This window comes from Coffea arabica, chromosome 4c, assembly GCF_036785885.1.
Source record: "Coffea arabica cultivar ET-39 chromosome 4c, Coffea Arabica ET-39 HiFi, whole genome shotgun sequence".
In the NCBI taxonomy this organism is placed as follows: Eukaryota; Viridiplantae; Streptophyta; class Magnoliopsida; order Gentianales; family Rubiaceae; genus Coffea; species Coffea arabica.
This window is the reverse complement of record NC_092316.1, coordinates 51047170-51063689: the sequence shown is the minus strand read 5'-3', so window position 1 is coordinate 51063689 and position 16520 is coordinate 51047170. Positions and strand designations below refer to the sequence as shown.

At 33.7% G+C, this 16520-nt stretch overlaps 3 protein-coding genes across 3 annotated transcripts; 1 reads left to right on the top strand and 2 right to left on the bottom strand.

Annotated features, from left to right (window-relative positions):
- Window positions 1-1233: 1233 nt before the first annotated feature.
- Window positions 1234-3761, top strand: LOC113738729 (uncharacterized). The gene is made up of 5 exons (XM_027265975.2): window positions 1234-1562; window positions 1700-1749; window positions 2557-2680; window positions 2769-2867; window positions 3059-3761. Exons 1-5 carry the CDS (start codon window positions 1370-1372, stop codon window positions 3679-3681), a joined length of 1089 nt encoding a protein of 362 aa, XP_027121776.1. The 5' UTR covers window positions 1234-1369; the 3' UTR covers window positions 3682-3761.
- Window positions 3762-4759: 998 nt separating this feature from the next.
- On the bottom strand, window positions 4760-5500 carry LOC113739334 (uncharacterized). Its single transcript, XM_027266552.1, has one exon. The coding sequence runs from the start codon at window positions 5498-5500 to the stop codon at window positions 4760-4762; it is 741 nt and encodes a 246-aa protein (XP_027122353.1).
- A 2851-nt stretch (window positions 5501-8351) lies between these two features.
- Window positions 8352-13719, bottom strand: LOC113738457 (vacuolar protein sorting-associated protein 29). The gene is made up of 4 exons (XM_027265662.2): window positions 13580-13719; window positions 13202-13426; window positions 9265-9402; window positions 8352-8905 (listed from the first exon to the last, which is right to left on the bottom strand). Exons 2-4 carry the CDS (start codon window positions 13331-13333, stop codon window positions 8600-8602), a joined length of 576 nt encoding a protein of 191 aa, XP_027121463.1. The 5' UTR covers window positions 13334-13426; window positions 13580-13719; the 3' UTR covers window positions 8352-8599.
- Window positions 13720-16520: the final 2801 nt, after the last annotated feature.

Below are 16520 nucleotides of genomic sequence, written 5' to 3'. Positions count from 1 at the left end.
GCAACCCAAACGGGGTCTAAATCATATTGCAGTCATGACTTGATTTTTCTGGGTGGACAAAATTTGATGAGGGGTTTCTCTTTAGTCTTGAGTCGTCACTTGCATCCAAAAATATCCATTTCAAGAAGTTTGCCAGGCCGGGCAATAGAAAAGACAAAGCAATCAGACAAATTTTTCAAACTAATTGTTCCCATTTTCCCTTCTTTCTCATATTTTCTTTGAGGAATATTCTTCTTTCCCACTGCTTAAGTAATAGTACGACTCTAATAGATAGTTAATTGTTTGAATTCGACGACAACTTAGTGGATGGACCATTGCGTAAGAATATTCAATCCTTGTCACATCAATTAATCAGTCATCTTTTAGTGATATACTCCCTCCCTTTTTTTATAACTCACGTTTAAGGTTTTGCACACCAATTAAGAAAAGTTTTTCATTGTTTAAATCTGTACACTACTTTTCTTTTGTACCCTCATTAATTGTCCAATTCACCCATGTTTTTCCTCACTAGAATACGGAGGGGCAGATAATTACTAGGGTTGTTACAGAGAGAGAAACAATAATTACTAGGAGTTGTAATTAAGAACGCTGTATTGGAGAAGAGAGATAAAAGGGTAAAATTGTGAAAAAATAATTAATATTGTATGGGGATAATAAAACGACAGATAAAAGTACACTAGAGCAAATTTCTTAAACGTCAGTTATAAAAAAAGGGAGGGAGTACAAATTAATATTCTCTCATAATATATATAATCATTTAAGAAGACAAGATTTTCAAGAAAATAGAGTTCATTGAACTATTTTCACATCGAAGTTTTATGTTCCATGTATTATACACTTCTTTTAATTAATTTTACTTATTCAGACATTAAATATCTGAGCAACATCTTAATAGAGATTTGACTGTATACTAGTATGGATTTTTCTGACCAGTGGCATTCAAATTCAGATATCTTTAAGGCACAAAAGCATTCAATATTTAATATGACAATTATCAGGAACACATTCCAGGTATGGAAAACGACGTTTAGCGCGAATTTTGTGCATGCATTTATGGGAAGAGTCAATGATTTCGCCAGCCAACTCTAGATGGAAAGACAACATAATCTCTTCCCTGATTTCCCTCCAACGTTCACACCTGCTCAATCCTCAATCGTCCTTATCCAATATACTGCTGTTATGGATTTTACAGATGGGTTATTATCTGGATTGAGACAAATCCCGTTTCTTCTCTCCACCCCTCATCCATCAATATCCTTTCGATTGCAACCAAGTATATAACATAATAGTAATCTATGCTAGGCAAGCAGACAAAAAAACATTTGTTGCTGTCGTCTAGGATATTCTCCGCGTTCTATTCTAGTCTAGTATGGCGTCCAAGGCATCATCTATGGTGTATTTCTTTGTTCTGATTGGTTTAACTTTGTTGTTTAGCAACAACGTTTATGCAACTGATTACGATAATTACATCAATGTGTATGAGTTGACAAATGGAAAGATCTCTATCAAGGTCACTAACTATGGTGCTACGCTCCTTTCTGTCACCGTTCCTGATAGAAATGGTTTGTTCACTATAGCCTTCCTCTTCTTCATTTTTTCTTTTCGTGTAATTCATGGTGAGAATTTGCTGATTTGATACTTATTTATGTTGTTTCTTATTCTAACTATTGATTTTTTTTTGTGGGTTTTTCTGATTCAGGAAAATTGGACGATGTTGTTCTTGGCTATCCAACCATTGATGGATATAAGGTTAGCATCAACACCACAGTAAACAAGTCTGTCTTTTTGTTGTATCAGTATCAGTTGAATGAGTTTCATGCCTAACTTTCTTGGACGATAAAAATGTTCATTTTGGTCTTTTATGATATAATTTTGCCTCCCTTCTCTTCTTTTTTGTTGACAAATTCACTTTATGATATAATTTCATGATAGGGGTTTTTCAATTTTTTTCCAAATTGGTATTTTCACCCACTACTATATATGAAGTGTAGTTCAATTAACACTTTTTAATACAATAGACGAGTGTAACCTGATTAATGGTTTTTAACTACATGAATAAGAGGGAAGAAGCATTTCTGACATTATAAGCAGAGATGACTAAAGGCAAACTAATGGTATAATGAACTTGCCATCTGCATTTTACCATAATGACACACTTGAATTTATGTTTTGGGCTAGACAGATGAATTTTATGCTGGGGTTTAAATAAATGCCTTACTACTCAAAAAAGATGACGAATCAATTTTGTAAAAGGATTAAGAGAGTGGAAGTAATCAATTCTCAATATATAAGGGACAAAGAACTTGAACTAGACTTCAATTACATTATATAGATTTTTTTTTTATTCTCTTTTGGTTTTCCAGGCCTCACTCTTTTTGCAGTTGATTTGTTTTAGTTACCAGAGAATGGAATTAATCCCATCCAATGGTTGGATAAGAAGATCTAAGTCGTTTTCCATTCTTCTTCATGTGTTCTTGAAATTTTGGGCGACTGAATTTCGTATTCTAGGAATGGGGTTAGCTGTACTTATAAGCACTTATTGTTCCCATCTTGCAGAATGATTCAACGTATTTTGGTGGTCTTATTGGCCGCGTAGCAAACAGAATTGGAGGGGCAAAATTTACTCTGAATGGTGTAGAGTATAATTTACCTGCAAATGATCATGGAAACACACTTCATGGTATTCTCAATTCTGCATTCTTATCAAAACACATATTAAGTCTACCCTGGAATTCTAGTCATTCTTGACATAACTACTTCCACTTCAGGTGGTACCAGAGGCTTTAGTGATGTTATATGGGAGGTGACAAGCTACGAAAAGAACTCCCATGTCTCCCTCCACTATCACAGCTATGATGGTGAACAAGGTATAAATCATAATTGTTTCCTATTATTGCATCGCATTTGTAACTTATATATTGAGTCTTTGTTTCTTATAAAAACCCTTCAGTATTTACCGGCGTTCAACAGATATTCTGTCCCATTCCCTGTTTCGCTTTTTTTTTGTTTGTTTCCCGCATGTTATGGTAGAGACTGACAATTTTTAGCATGATGGCAGGATTCCCTGGTGCAGTCGATGTGTATGTGACGTACATGATTATTGGAGGAAACAGGCTAGGCCTGAAGATGGAAGCCACCCCACTTGACAAATCCACACCGATTAATCTGGCATCCCACAGCTACTGGAATCTTGCTGGCCATGGCAGTGGTGATATTTTTTCGCACGACATACAGCTTTTCGCGTCGAAGATCACCCCAGTCGATGACAAGCTGATCCCAACCGGGCAAATCGTTCCTGTACAAGGAACCCCCTATGATTTCCTTCAATCCAGAAGTATTGGTAGCAAGTTCAATGAGCTTCCTTCTGGATATGATATAAACTATGTGGTCGATTATGTACCCAATGGGCACGTACACAAAGTTGCAGTTGTGCAAGAACCTAAATCAGGTAGGAAGATGGAGCTGTGGAGCAATAAACCAGGCGTACAGTTTTACACAAGTAATATGTTGAATGATACACTAGGGAAAGATGGTGCTACCTACCATAGGTATGGGGGACTTGCCTTGGAGACACAAGGTTTTCCTGATTCAGTCAATCATCCAAATTTCCCTTCTCAGATTGTTAACCCTGGAGAAAATTACCTCCATGTTATGGTTTATAGGTTCACAGCTCATCATTAGGGATTGTATTTTTCTTTCCTTTGCATTGCTAGACACAAGAGTGCCTATTTATACTAGCACTTAGCCTTTGTCCTCCTTAATTTGATGTTTGCTTTGTTAACTGTTATTATTAGTGACTCATAAATGCAGTGTTCTATATGTGAAGAGCTATCTTGAAACCATGTTTTATTTTATGAAAACTAAAAAATATAAACTTTTGAATGATTTTAAAATAATAATTTTCGATTTGACTTACATTTTTTAACGTCCTAACTAGCAACACAACTTGAAGCAAATATACTAGGAACGTAAAAACTTTCTAATAACAAAAATAGGTTATTGGTGACCAAATGATAACCTATACTATACATATTAACAAAAATAGGTTATTGGCGATCAAATTGTAACCTGTCCTATATACATAGAATATAGGTTTTCTGTAGGAGAGAGGGGAGAAAAAACCTATATTTTGTTCCCTCTTATGTATATGGCTTTGAAATAAATCTATGTCTCACTTGCTCTATGCTGCATGGATCGATCCATATCGTTCACACCAAGAACAAAATAACTTCGGAATTTGAATATAATTTTGTTATTCGTCGTTATGGTTTCTAAGCCATAATGTTCCTGAATTGCAGTTCGAATGCAAGAAGTATAACCAAAGGGTACAATTGATATATCTTTTGATGCGTTACTCGTGCAAGTTTTTATCTAGGGTGAGGGTTCAAGATTGAGGGAAAAAAATAGTGATATGAGGAGAATTAAAGTACTTTATTTTTTATTTTTTGACAGGAGAGAGGAGTGGGATTGAAAAAATGAGAAAGGATCCCCGGCTAAAAAGAAAATTTAAATTAAAAAAAGTATTTTTATTTAGTAATATTCATATTCATGTGTCTAGTTGTACTTGTATTCAGCAACTAATTCGATCCTTGCCCCCAAGGCATTAAATAAATTGATGTCACAAAGCAAATAAACTTCACCATTTTTAAAGGACCCAACTTCCATCAGATGAACTATAGAAAATAGAGGCTAAAGGCCAGAAAAGGGCCTTAGTAGAACCTGATCCCAACTCCCTAGACATCATGAAATTCCAAGAAACTCAAGCAGACAACTGGAAGCGACAAATGGGACAAAAGTTGCTAATCTTAAGCCAATGCAAAATGCATATTTGATGATAGAGATGAGAGCAAGGCATGCCCATGATTTCGGATCCAGCTTGAAGGTTTTCCAGGCAAATCATGCATTGTTTAACAGAAACATTGCCCTGATCTTCAAGAATCTCCTTCTTCAGTCCCTCAACTGATTCATTACTAGCAGGAACAGGCATCAATTTGGCAACATCTGCGTTGTTCCTCAGCACATAAGTGCTAGCATCTTCTTGCTTGTAGCAGGAGTAATCGACAAGAATACTTATCGAAACCATCATAGGCAATACTTTTTTAGACCTGTTATGATCTGCATTGGCTATATGATTAGCACAGGTTGAAATTCGGTGTAACATGGATGGCTGCTTATGCAATGGAACATTGATTCTTGTTAGCATGGTAGAGATTTCATCCCATGACAAGTTTTCACTGTCTGATCTTTTGCAAGGAGCCCAAAATTGGTGAATTGAGGTGCTGCTTTCCAAACCAAATTCAACTAGCACATAATCTTCATCATCTTCCAATGTGATGTCTGGCGGATAGATGAACTCCACCTTAAATTTGATGAAGAATTGTTGAGTATCATCATCACCATCATCAGATGGTGCAGGTTGATCAGTTTTGGGTATTTCAAGATGATCACCCTGCCAGGCATCACAAAAATCATCAGATGGTGTATCAGCTTCATGCTCCATTCTCTAAAGTTTGAAAGAAAAAAATCCTAGAAAATAATGACTTTTTTTTTTTTGGTACACAAGAATTTCGAGAATGGTTTCTGAAGAATGCCCAATTCAGTTCTTCATATATATAAACATCCTAGGCAAGTCCAGAGATTTGATTAATTATTATCAAGATTTTGTGTATTAATTGAGTAATTAAATGGCAGTTTTTAGGAAAGTTGGGATTGTGAGAATTTTGAAAAGAAATGAGCAATGTGGCAACTAAAACCGACCTCAGGTACTTATTATCTGCTGGAACTATTTGGGTACATATATGTCTCATTGATGAGCTTGCCAACTAAACAATGCTGCAATTAAGAATTACTCTCTATAAAATTTTGTGGGAACATCAAGAAAATATACATACATAAATTTGTTGCCATCAAATGATCAAGGTTTTCTTCTTAAGCACATGGTGTTTGTACCACCTTGTATTTGCCTAGAAATATTTGGAGATATATTCACAGAATTTTAATCTTGACTTGTTCCCGGTAAAGGGCATCGAAAATGCACGCATCTCATATTTGTGTTTGTTTGCCTTTTGGAAAAGGGCTATTTTGGAAAATTAGATTCTTCTTACAGAAAAAAAATTAATCATGTCATAGGAGACCAATAGATTTTTATTTGATGAAGAACCTCTAGTAAGGTACCAAATCTTTATTATTAGTTGCTCTATATGTACTCATAATTAACCAATTTTTCTCCATGCAAAGCTCATTTTTGCACTAGGTTCATTTCCTCGTAGATAGTTTTGTCCCTGGTCTTATTAATAACAAATTTTTATTATCATTATTTTTTATCGGATTTTTCTAATGGATGCCCTTAGGGCACTCATTAACATACCTAATATTCACCTAACCTACTATATATATATATATATATATATATATATATATATATGTATATGTATGTATACACTAATAATTATTATCATCTTTTGTATTTATATACTTTTCCTATTTAATCTTACTTACTCTCCCTTATATTTATTTACTTTTTCTAATAAATTTTAGATTTTAAAAAATATAACACCTGAAATATATCTTAACGAGTGCCCTATTGGTACCGTTAGACGAATTGTTTCTTATTAGTTGGTGTGTATGTACTCATAATTAACAAATTTTTCTCCATGCAAATTTTATTTTTGCATAATCGTGCCCTTGCATTGCTTGTTTATATTTAAGCACTGATATGATAATTAAAAGATGATTCATTGTGCCTATTTCTGCTGGTTGATTTCAAAAATATCTAGAGCTCAGGATTAAAAGTATCGTTTAGAAGAAAATAGCTTGTAATCATGGGAACGATATCTGTCTCAAAGCAGGAGAAATAAAGGAAGTTTTGGTTCGTTTGAATGACCATAAATAAATGTATGAAAATCAGAACTACATTCATTTCCATATAGATAGTTGGAAAAATCGTTCAAAAGATTCCTAATATTTCGAAAAATGAATTTTTTTCATTCTTCACTTTTAAAATGGTAACTTTATGTCCCTTATAATATCAAGTCGATAAAATTTGATTCTAATCTAAGTTTTCGATCACATTTTATTCTGAATTCATCATATGACCCATATATAGTCTTTTTTTCTTTAAGGGACAAAAAGGTTAGATTGCATTTGTAGCTAAACAAATGACGCTATCCATATTTATTTTTGTCTTTTAAAAAGTAAGATCTAACACGAACTCTAATAATTTTTTTCTCTAAAAAAGTGGGATCTGATCAATCCATATTCAATTTTGCCACTAAAAACAAAAAATAAAATGTGATCTTTCTGTATACTATAAAAAATGACTGCATGTAAGTCATATAGTGAATTCAGGCTAAAAAACAGTTAGAAACTTAGGTTAGGATTAAACTTTGCTAACTTGAATTTATAAGGAGCGTAAAATTAATATTTTAAAAGCAAAGGTAAAAAAAATTTAGTTGGCGAACTATGAGGGACATTTTAAATAATTTTTCCTAGATAGTTTTGTGCCTAGTGTTTAATCCATAGTAGCACATGACTTAAACGTTAATATCTAACCACATAAGTTTAACGAAGAAAGCAGTGATAAGTTTATTTGCTACGCTTGCACAATGCAAATATGAACAAATTCACAGCCTAGGCAATTGACTTCTGCAAATTGCCCTAAGCTTTAGAATTGCTACTTGTTAGTAATATAGCTACTGAGTTATGGGCTATAACGTACGGGCTGTGGCTGGCATGGAATTTGAGAGTTAGGAAGGTGATACCGGAAACAGGAAACTGATTCTGTGGTGGCAAATGAGCGCCATATTTGGAGCTCATTTGGAGGGAAGGCAACAGTTGTGCAGATATCCTGCTGATAACTAGCCTTGACAATGATCCTGGGGTGATGATTCTGAGAGAATCACCTAATGAAGTTAGAAAACTGCTGGGGCTTGGGGGGGGGGGGGGGGGAAGGGAACTGTTGTGAAGATGTCCTGGTAAAAACCAGCCCTTACAATGATCCTTGTGGGGCAATGATTCTGAGAGATTCACCTAACGAAGCTAGATAACTGCAGGGGGCAGACATCAGGGTAGCTTTCCCGGGATATAATCGTAGATCAGGGCCTTTGGCCCCTCCAAAGAACCAGAAAAAGAAGTGCCATATCCTATTATATTACGACCTTTCATTCGAGCAGCATTAGCAAATGCAGGAGATTGTCATACAGTGCCTGAGTTAAAAAGGATCCCTGGAAACATAGGAGGATGATGGCATTTTGCGGCGCAAGGCTAAGGCGGTGAGGGAAGCAGCAGTAGCTGGTTACACTGAGATATACTTGGTACAAAGTAAAGAAAGCTCATGAAGATAGAATGGGGAGTTAGCGTCATAAAGGATCATAAATGAATGAATAAACCATCCAATAAAGCCTCATTCCTTTTATCATCTAATTACAGCCTCTCAAAATATCATCGGACGAACTAAGGTATAAAAAAAAGGTAAGAAAAAGGAAGCGGGCACGCACGAAAATCCACATTGAAGTAAAGATAAAGCTCAAACATACACACAAGCAAATGGACCGCTAAGCTTGAACAAATTTATGTAGTCCAAAACAGCAGCATCATGTCATCAGTGAGCCGAGTTTGCAGATGCTGTTGTTTTCTTGAAATCGATCTTATCAACTTTTACCTCTCCATCAATTAGTTCATAAACATAGACAACAACACGCAGGCCATCGATGTCCATCAGCACAAAGCTAGGATTGACATCATAGGTGATGCTACTGTAGGCACCAGTGGCAGATCCTGGGTTTATTACCACCCCAGCCTCATGTTTATATGCTGTGAACTGATGTGTATGACCAGTCACAAGAATATCAACATCCAGCTGTCTCTGAAGCATGGCCAGTGAGTCCAGGTCCCCCCATGGAATAACCTTCAGAAAGGCAAAATTCCAGAAAGATTATGATAAGATCAGATTAAAACCAGCATTATATTTGCAGCCAGAAACCTATACGTTGGCATATCATATGGCGTGCTGAGGTAGGGAGAAAGGGGGGGCGGGGCAGTGGTTCTTAGGCTCAAGGGAGGAGACAGTTTTGATGCTATCAAGTCTACCACTATAGCAAATGCTGAAGAGGACGCACAAAAGCTGCTATTGAAATATTAAATTAGTTAGATGAAGTTCCATCTACTACCAATTAGAGGTCAGCCTGACCCCAGGAGGTCAATGCACAATCCCAAGTTAAGTTCAACTAAAGCAGAAGAATCACAAGAAAGAAAAGGAAATCAGACCTGGTGGCCATGGCATATTCCAAGTTTAAATTGACCAATGGTTAGAGTTTTGGTCTCTGGATAGCGTGTTTCCTCATCATATTCACCTCTAGTGATGTGCAGGTCAGGACAGATGGTCTTCAAGTAGTCATGAACCTCCTGTAAACAGCATACCAAACATTACGATAGTTCTGCTAGAAGCCACATACCGATAGTACATAAAAATAAAATAAGAAAAAAGGGCAAAATACATTTGTATTTCGAAACTTTACAGGGAAAGTGGAGAAAAATGTTTACATAAAGATTATACCAAGTCCTAAGATTACATTGGATATTGTCCAAATAGTAATAAACATGCTTCAAAAGTCAGAAAGCCAGCTACCAGGAAGGAACCTGCTATTGGAAATCACACATTTGAATGAACTTCCCAAATGAACCACTACGAATGACTCCAAAAATCATAGCATTAGGGATATAAATAGAAGGGGATCAATGATCCACTTGTTACTGGGGGGAAAAAACTAAGGAGTGTTTGTAAAACATCTCTACTCAAGTGCTTTCGAGAACTGAAGATTTAACTTCATCAGTTTGACAGGAAAAAAAAAAAATTGCCTTGCAACCATGAAGCCTATGCCACCAAATTGCCGAAGATTTTTGTGGCAGCATGTCAGAGTTAATCTCTTGAATAATCCGATAGAAACCTCCAATTGAGTTATTTTCCATCTATATATAATTTAATTTTCTTTCCTTTAAATCTCTCCCCTCTGATTTGGCATGTTCTTTAAACAAGCAGTGCGTTCGCAGCTGAATAATTACCAAATGCTACAAAAAGGAAATAAAAGAAAGGTTTAGTTTCTAACATGTACAGAATTAGAAATGTATGCATGGATGATCCTCTAGGCAACAGCTTGCAGAAAATTACATCCTACTCAACCAAATCATAAGCAAGCTATCCTCATGTCCGTCAACTCCTCATGTATACAGTTATAGGGAAATTTTAACTTCAGTACATCAAAATAAAGCAAAACCAACTAAATGGACGAGAATAAGACTCAAGAAAAGAATTGCTTACCACTAAGACCCTTAGTTTCAAAAGTAGGCAAATTAACAGAGCATCATATGAAGTCTAAACAAATGCATCCCCACTACAAAGAAATCATTCATGTCTCACTTATCATAGCGGATACGAAATAGAGATCTAACTTTGAAAAGTTCATGCACATTATCTACTCATATTTCTTTCTCTCCTTTCCAAGTCTCTATCAATATGAACCTTCTTTCAGACTGAAAGACACCCCAAAGGTTGTCTCTTTGAGCTCAACATCCAGTATCTCCTGCAGCCAATTGGCTGTATGCAAGCATGCCAATATGTTCTTCCGCTGCTAAAGTGCACCTGTCCTTTGACAGTAAGGCTTAGCAGTAGGGGACTTCTAAGGTACGAGAAGAACCTCCAATGGCTCTGAAGCAAAATGTTACTCTTGCATTTTATACTCTTCATCCAGTTGTCAATATAGCTGTTTGATTCTCAAAAATATTATATCAGTACTGGCCTAACAAGTTTTTATGGATATCTTGCCTTCCTCCTCAGAGAACAATACGTAGCAGCTAAATTGACATCGGTATTGCTTTGGTTCAACCAACATGCCAACTATCAACCAAAAGAACTTCATTTCGATAGATTTATAACTACTACACTGCTGCTTACAATTTCAAAGCTACTTCAAATTTAGCTTGCATCTGGGGAAAACTGTATTTAAATTTTGATTCATAAACTAAATCCAGCCACTTTTGAGCTTTTTAATTGTTTCCAATATAGCTAAGCTCGTTTTAGCGCTGCTCAAGTACTTAGTAAGTAAACAATTGGAAACCAAACTATTCAATGTTATAAATCAAATCTTATCCAAGATTTGCTTATATTATAAGAAACCAGCTTCAAATAACTAGACAATATCATTAAAGAACCAAATTAAGATTGAGAAATTTGAATATTTCACCCTTTCAGCTATGTTAATAAGACCAGATCTTTACTAAATTTTCATTATTTCTCTAGGCTAAGATTTTGATGACAAGATAAAAAATTCCCAATGAAATCACTCTGTATTGAAAAATTTTATGCCTAGAACCCTTTCTATGGCCAATTCCCAATTTTTAAGATTTTTGACAGTTCCTCCCCACCACACTTTTTACTTGGTTACTTACTTCTCCACAATTTGACCATATCTGATTACACTGTTTGAGTATCAGAGATAAAAAAGCTTTCTTTTTCTAATGAAACTAAACTCTATGGTTCTTCTAATTTCCCTTCTTCAACTTGCAAAAATAATTCAGGCCCATACTTATCAAAAAAGGAATAATAATACCATGGCACTGATGTTTATTAAGCCTTCACTTGTTAGATTTCTGACCAAAAAATTTGAGATCTTCCTATATGAATCAGATCTAGATACACATGATTTACTTGGCAGCAATGCACTCCTGCATAAACACCCCCCCCCCCCTCCAAAAAAAAAAAAAAAAAATTATTGCATGGAAATGTAAGTGGTGCTTAACAAGTTTCGGAAATGCTCCAGCAAATCAACATATTTCAGGACCATCTTGAGGCAACAAAGAGTTCATTAAGAGAAAAAGAAGAAGAACTTCTAGGAACCTACATAAAGTTTTTGAAACGACCTTCAGAGGTAATATTGATTTTATAACCAAGGGAAGCTCATGAACAACACATTATCAAAAGCACAATCATGGTATTTTCAAGATGCAGATAATAAAAGATACACGATTACTTTCCATAAGCTAATGCTTATCCTTCTGTGGCGAGGACTCCCAATTAGACACCATGCTTATTGCCTAATATAAAAAATCTAAATTTTCCTAGACCGCTTAACCTGTTCCTTAATTGGTAAGAAGTATTTGACAGGATGAATTTTTTGAATTTACAAAAATTACACTAATCAATAACCATAAAGACAATCAACCTGAATGCTGAGTAGTCTTTTGAGGAGTTAAAACTGCTTTAAACTTTTCCAGAAGCTCAAACAGCAGCTTAAACAAATCTCAAAATATTTTTGGATTTACTCGTCCTTTGACTCTCCAACAGCATTTCAAGTTTAAGTGTTTAACAGAAAAAGTTGGCATTCAAAGTTCATAAAGTGAATAAATACACATAAGTTTTAAACTGCATCTAGACAGCAATGCATAAATGTATTTACACAATTAGGCTACTACTAATGCAAGTGAATTGTTGTGCAGTATTTACAGAAGTTTACATGCATTTGAGGACATTGCTATCTGTAGTCAATTAAATGGTAGTACCTGAGAAGAACTACAATGCGGACAAAAAACTTAGAGAAATTGTTAAATCACCTAAAACAAAAACTAACCAAAAAAATATCAGATAACCGAAAGGCAAATCATGTAAAAAATTAAGTGTTCATCTCTAACTTTCAAATACAATTGATGCCAAAAGAAAACTTTTTTGGTGGAAATATGACATTATGCACAATATCTTAGCTCTATGGCAACATCTTAACTCTCTAGACTACATGTCAGCAGAACTAAATCCTCACTGAGTATTACTTTTCCAAGTCACATATTTTCTGCATCACCTCTCATGAATACTGCACCAGTACGAGAAGCTTTTATTGTTGACCGAGTACAGTACAGTTCGCTTATTATATTCCTTCAAAACCAAAAACGAGCTCCTGCTTTTTCTTGGAAGTTAAATTTTCATTTCCTAACTAAACCACAAAACAAAGGAACTAAGATAAATTCACTCCCGAACAACAATTTACTTAAAAAAACCAGTCTGCAAAATTGGAACTAAAAACTGAAAATCAAACTAAAACTCCGTCCTAAAAACCCCATTGGTCTCTCACCCTTGCCTAGCTTACCTCTGGAAACTTTTCAAGAACCAATTAACAAATAAATGAATGAGTAAAAGGGGGAAAGAAAAGATACTTACTTTAATACACAAATTGCCAGTACAGATTATATGCTGGATCTTTCCAGGTACTAGCATAGACTTGAACTTTGCAGGCAGATCAGGTGCCCTGTGGGGGATGTGGAGATCACCCAATGCTAAAACCAGCACCATCCCTACTCCCTCTTCCTTTTATTGTTCTTATCTTTTTCAATCTTTCCAAGTAATTTAAATCAAATTTCTCCAATTTTAATTACAACCCACTATCTGAAAATTTCCATAGAACCATAATTCAATCAACAATTCACAAAAACTATTAACTTGGCAGAATGAAAAATTAAAGCTTTATGCTGTTTATACCCAAAAGATTAAAAAAATTAGAAAGAAAAAGAAAAGAAGGGTTACAAAAGTTAAAGGAACCTGGGGTTTATGTGGAGAAATAGACAGGAAAGCCCATTGAGATGAAACCTCTGCAACGTTTCTTGAGTTTTATTGTTGAATGTTGACTCCTGGCATTTTCTGCATTTGCTCGATTAGCGTGCTTATTTATTGGGTTAAATGCAAAAATTTTAAAAAAAAAAAAAAAAAAAAAACACCACAAATTGTTGTACTACTCGCACTTTACACCCTAAAAAATATTTTAATAGGCACTTAACACGAAATTAATTTCATTCAAGTAATTTATTATCCAATAAAAACATAAATGGCAAAAATACGATTTTGGTGGAAAAGATTACTACTTTAATTAGACTAATTTTTCACTTTATAACAAAAAGTATGCGTGTGTGTATTGTTGCTTCGCTTTGAATAAGAATTAAGACTATTGTGGTCAAATGAAAGGAAAATATGGAAAAATCGCTGCTATTGTAATTTTTAAAATTTCATAATTTTCTTCAGCACATCATAATACCAGAGCTTCATATAATTAGTAAAATTTCACTTGAAATCTTCACAAGAATAAAATTGAAGTAAAACCGAAAAATTTTCATATGAATTTAGCACGATAATTATAACAAAGATTTAAAATACCAAACGTAAAATAAAACCCATACTTTCGTAAACAAAATATTGGGTCAGGTGTTTCAATAAAACACCTAAATTATTTAATTTGTTATATGCATATAGAAATAAAATGAAAGTATTGCAGAAAATTAGAGGAATAAACAGGACTTCACAGTGCCTTTTCCTTGATAGCAATCTTTTCTTACATAGGTTAACTTGAAATATGTAGTAAAATAGGGTTGTTGAGACTTTTGAATTCAATTTATTCCCTTTCTTCCCTTTTTCCTACTTCTTTTGTTTTAACTTTCATTCAAAGTGATCATATATTTTATTGTTATATATTTTCAATTAGAATTTTATTATAAAATGAAAATTAATCCATTTAAAGTGGCAATATTTTTCCACCAAAAAAGGTATTTTTGATATTTGTAAACTTTTAATAGAGGATAAATTGGTCATTTCATCAATTTATTTGGATGCAGTTAATTTTCTTATTATTTTTTGGTTGACCAAGAGTGTAAAGTGCCTAATAAAATAATTTAGGGTGTATAGTACAACTAGCGTAATAGTTCATAGAAATTTTCTGCATTTAATCTTTTATATATTATTTAAATTTTCTTCAGAGGAAAAAGAAAAGAAAAGGAAAAAAAAAAGTGAACTTGAATAATAACGGTTTGGGTTGGGCCTAAAGTAAATTACCATATACTACAATTAGGAATTCTCGTAAGGTTTTGGTATCACTTGACTTCATAAAATGTTCTAATGACAAAATAACTTTTTGTTTGTGTAGAAAATAAATGTCCTCAATATAGTTCAGATAGGTTTAAGAAACATAGTAGATATTTTTATCGAAGAAAAAAAAAAAAGGAGTAGTATGTCCAAAAAAAGTAGTAGATATTTATCAAAAAATATATATATAAATTGAAGTATTAATTTACCAAAAATATGAAATATGATTTCTTAAAAATAAAAAATAAGAAAGATGACATGTCATGTTGTACTCCAATTCCTATTTCAGACCTATTATTAAAGATATATTCAAAATTTTTCATTATTTGCGGTTCTTCATTACATTGATAAAATGCAATAATGAGGTGTTGGCAATTTGGTTGTTTTACATTGAAATTGACATTTTATTAAGGGTTAAATGCAAAAAAATCCCTACTAACTATTATAAGATTTGTGCTTCACACCACAATCTATTTTAATAGTCATTTTACCCTATTAGTCATCTAAAAATTGACAGAAAAATTAATTAACTCCATTTATTTAATTAGTGAAATAGCCAACTTATCCTCCATTAAAAGTTTAACTGGCAATTTAGGAAAATGACTCACAGGATAAATAGTTTGACAGCTGAATATTTATAAACAAACAAACGGACCGGCTCAAGAAAGAAATGAAGGAAAACAAAGGCTTTGTTTGGATAGAGCATTATTCCAAGTAATTATTTAGAATAATTACTATAACACTTTTTGTGATGTGATGTATGTGAGATAAAAAGGTGGTTGGAAATATAAAAAGGTAAATTGGGAAATGTATTTATGATACAAGCGAAAGGAGGCAAACTTTTCAATTCTTAATTTCTCAACCTTCAACTACCAAAACATATAAAAATCAATATATCAAGGGAGAAGGGGAGGAGGTCATTTTGAATGACAATTATTTCTCTAACTTTGAACTGTACCTTTAATTTTTTTATATGCATAAAACTAATTTAATTTTTTTAATTTCTAGGTGCATTATTTTGTTTCCCAGTTCTAATCTGGGTGTAGTATTGAACCTTTGCTGATATAATTGTGCTAAATTCATATAATCTTTTTTGGGTATACTTCATTTAAATTCTTGTAAGATTTCAGGTAATTTTTGCTATTACGTGAAGATATGGCATTATGATGTGCTAACCAAGATGATGAGATTTTAGAAATTGTAACAGTAGTTCTTCAAATTTTTTTTCATATTTTGTCCCCTTTATGTAAATATTTTCAATTAAACTTTTAATATGAAGCTAAAATTAGTCTTTCTAAAGTGAAAATTTTTCTAGCTAAAAGAGTATTTTTGTCACTTAAACTTTTAATGGAGGATAAATCGGTCACTTGATCAATTACTTGGCTAGACTTATTTTTTTCATCATTGTTTAGTTGACCAATGTTGTAAAGCGCTCATTAAAATAGTTCAAGGTACAAAGTGCAACTCATACTATAGTTCATGGAGGTTTTCGGCATTTAACCCTAAGCAAAACTTCATAAAAGCAACTAAAAGCATTTTTGTTAGCATGATACTCACCAAAAAACTCAAATTTTATAAGTTTACCTTGTAGAAGCAAATGAAGATCTTGAAAATGTGATGCACATTTACC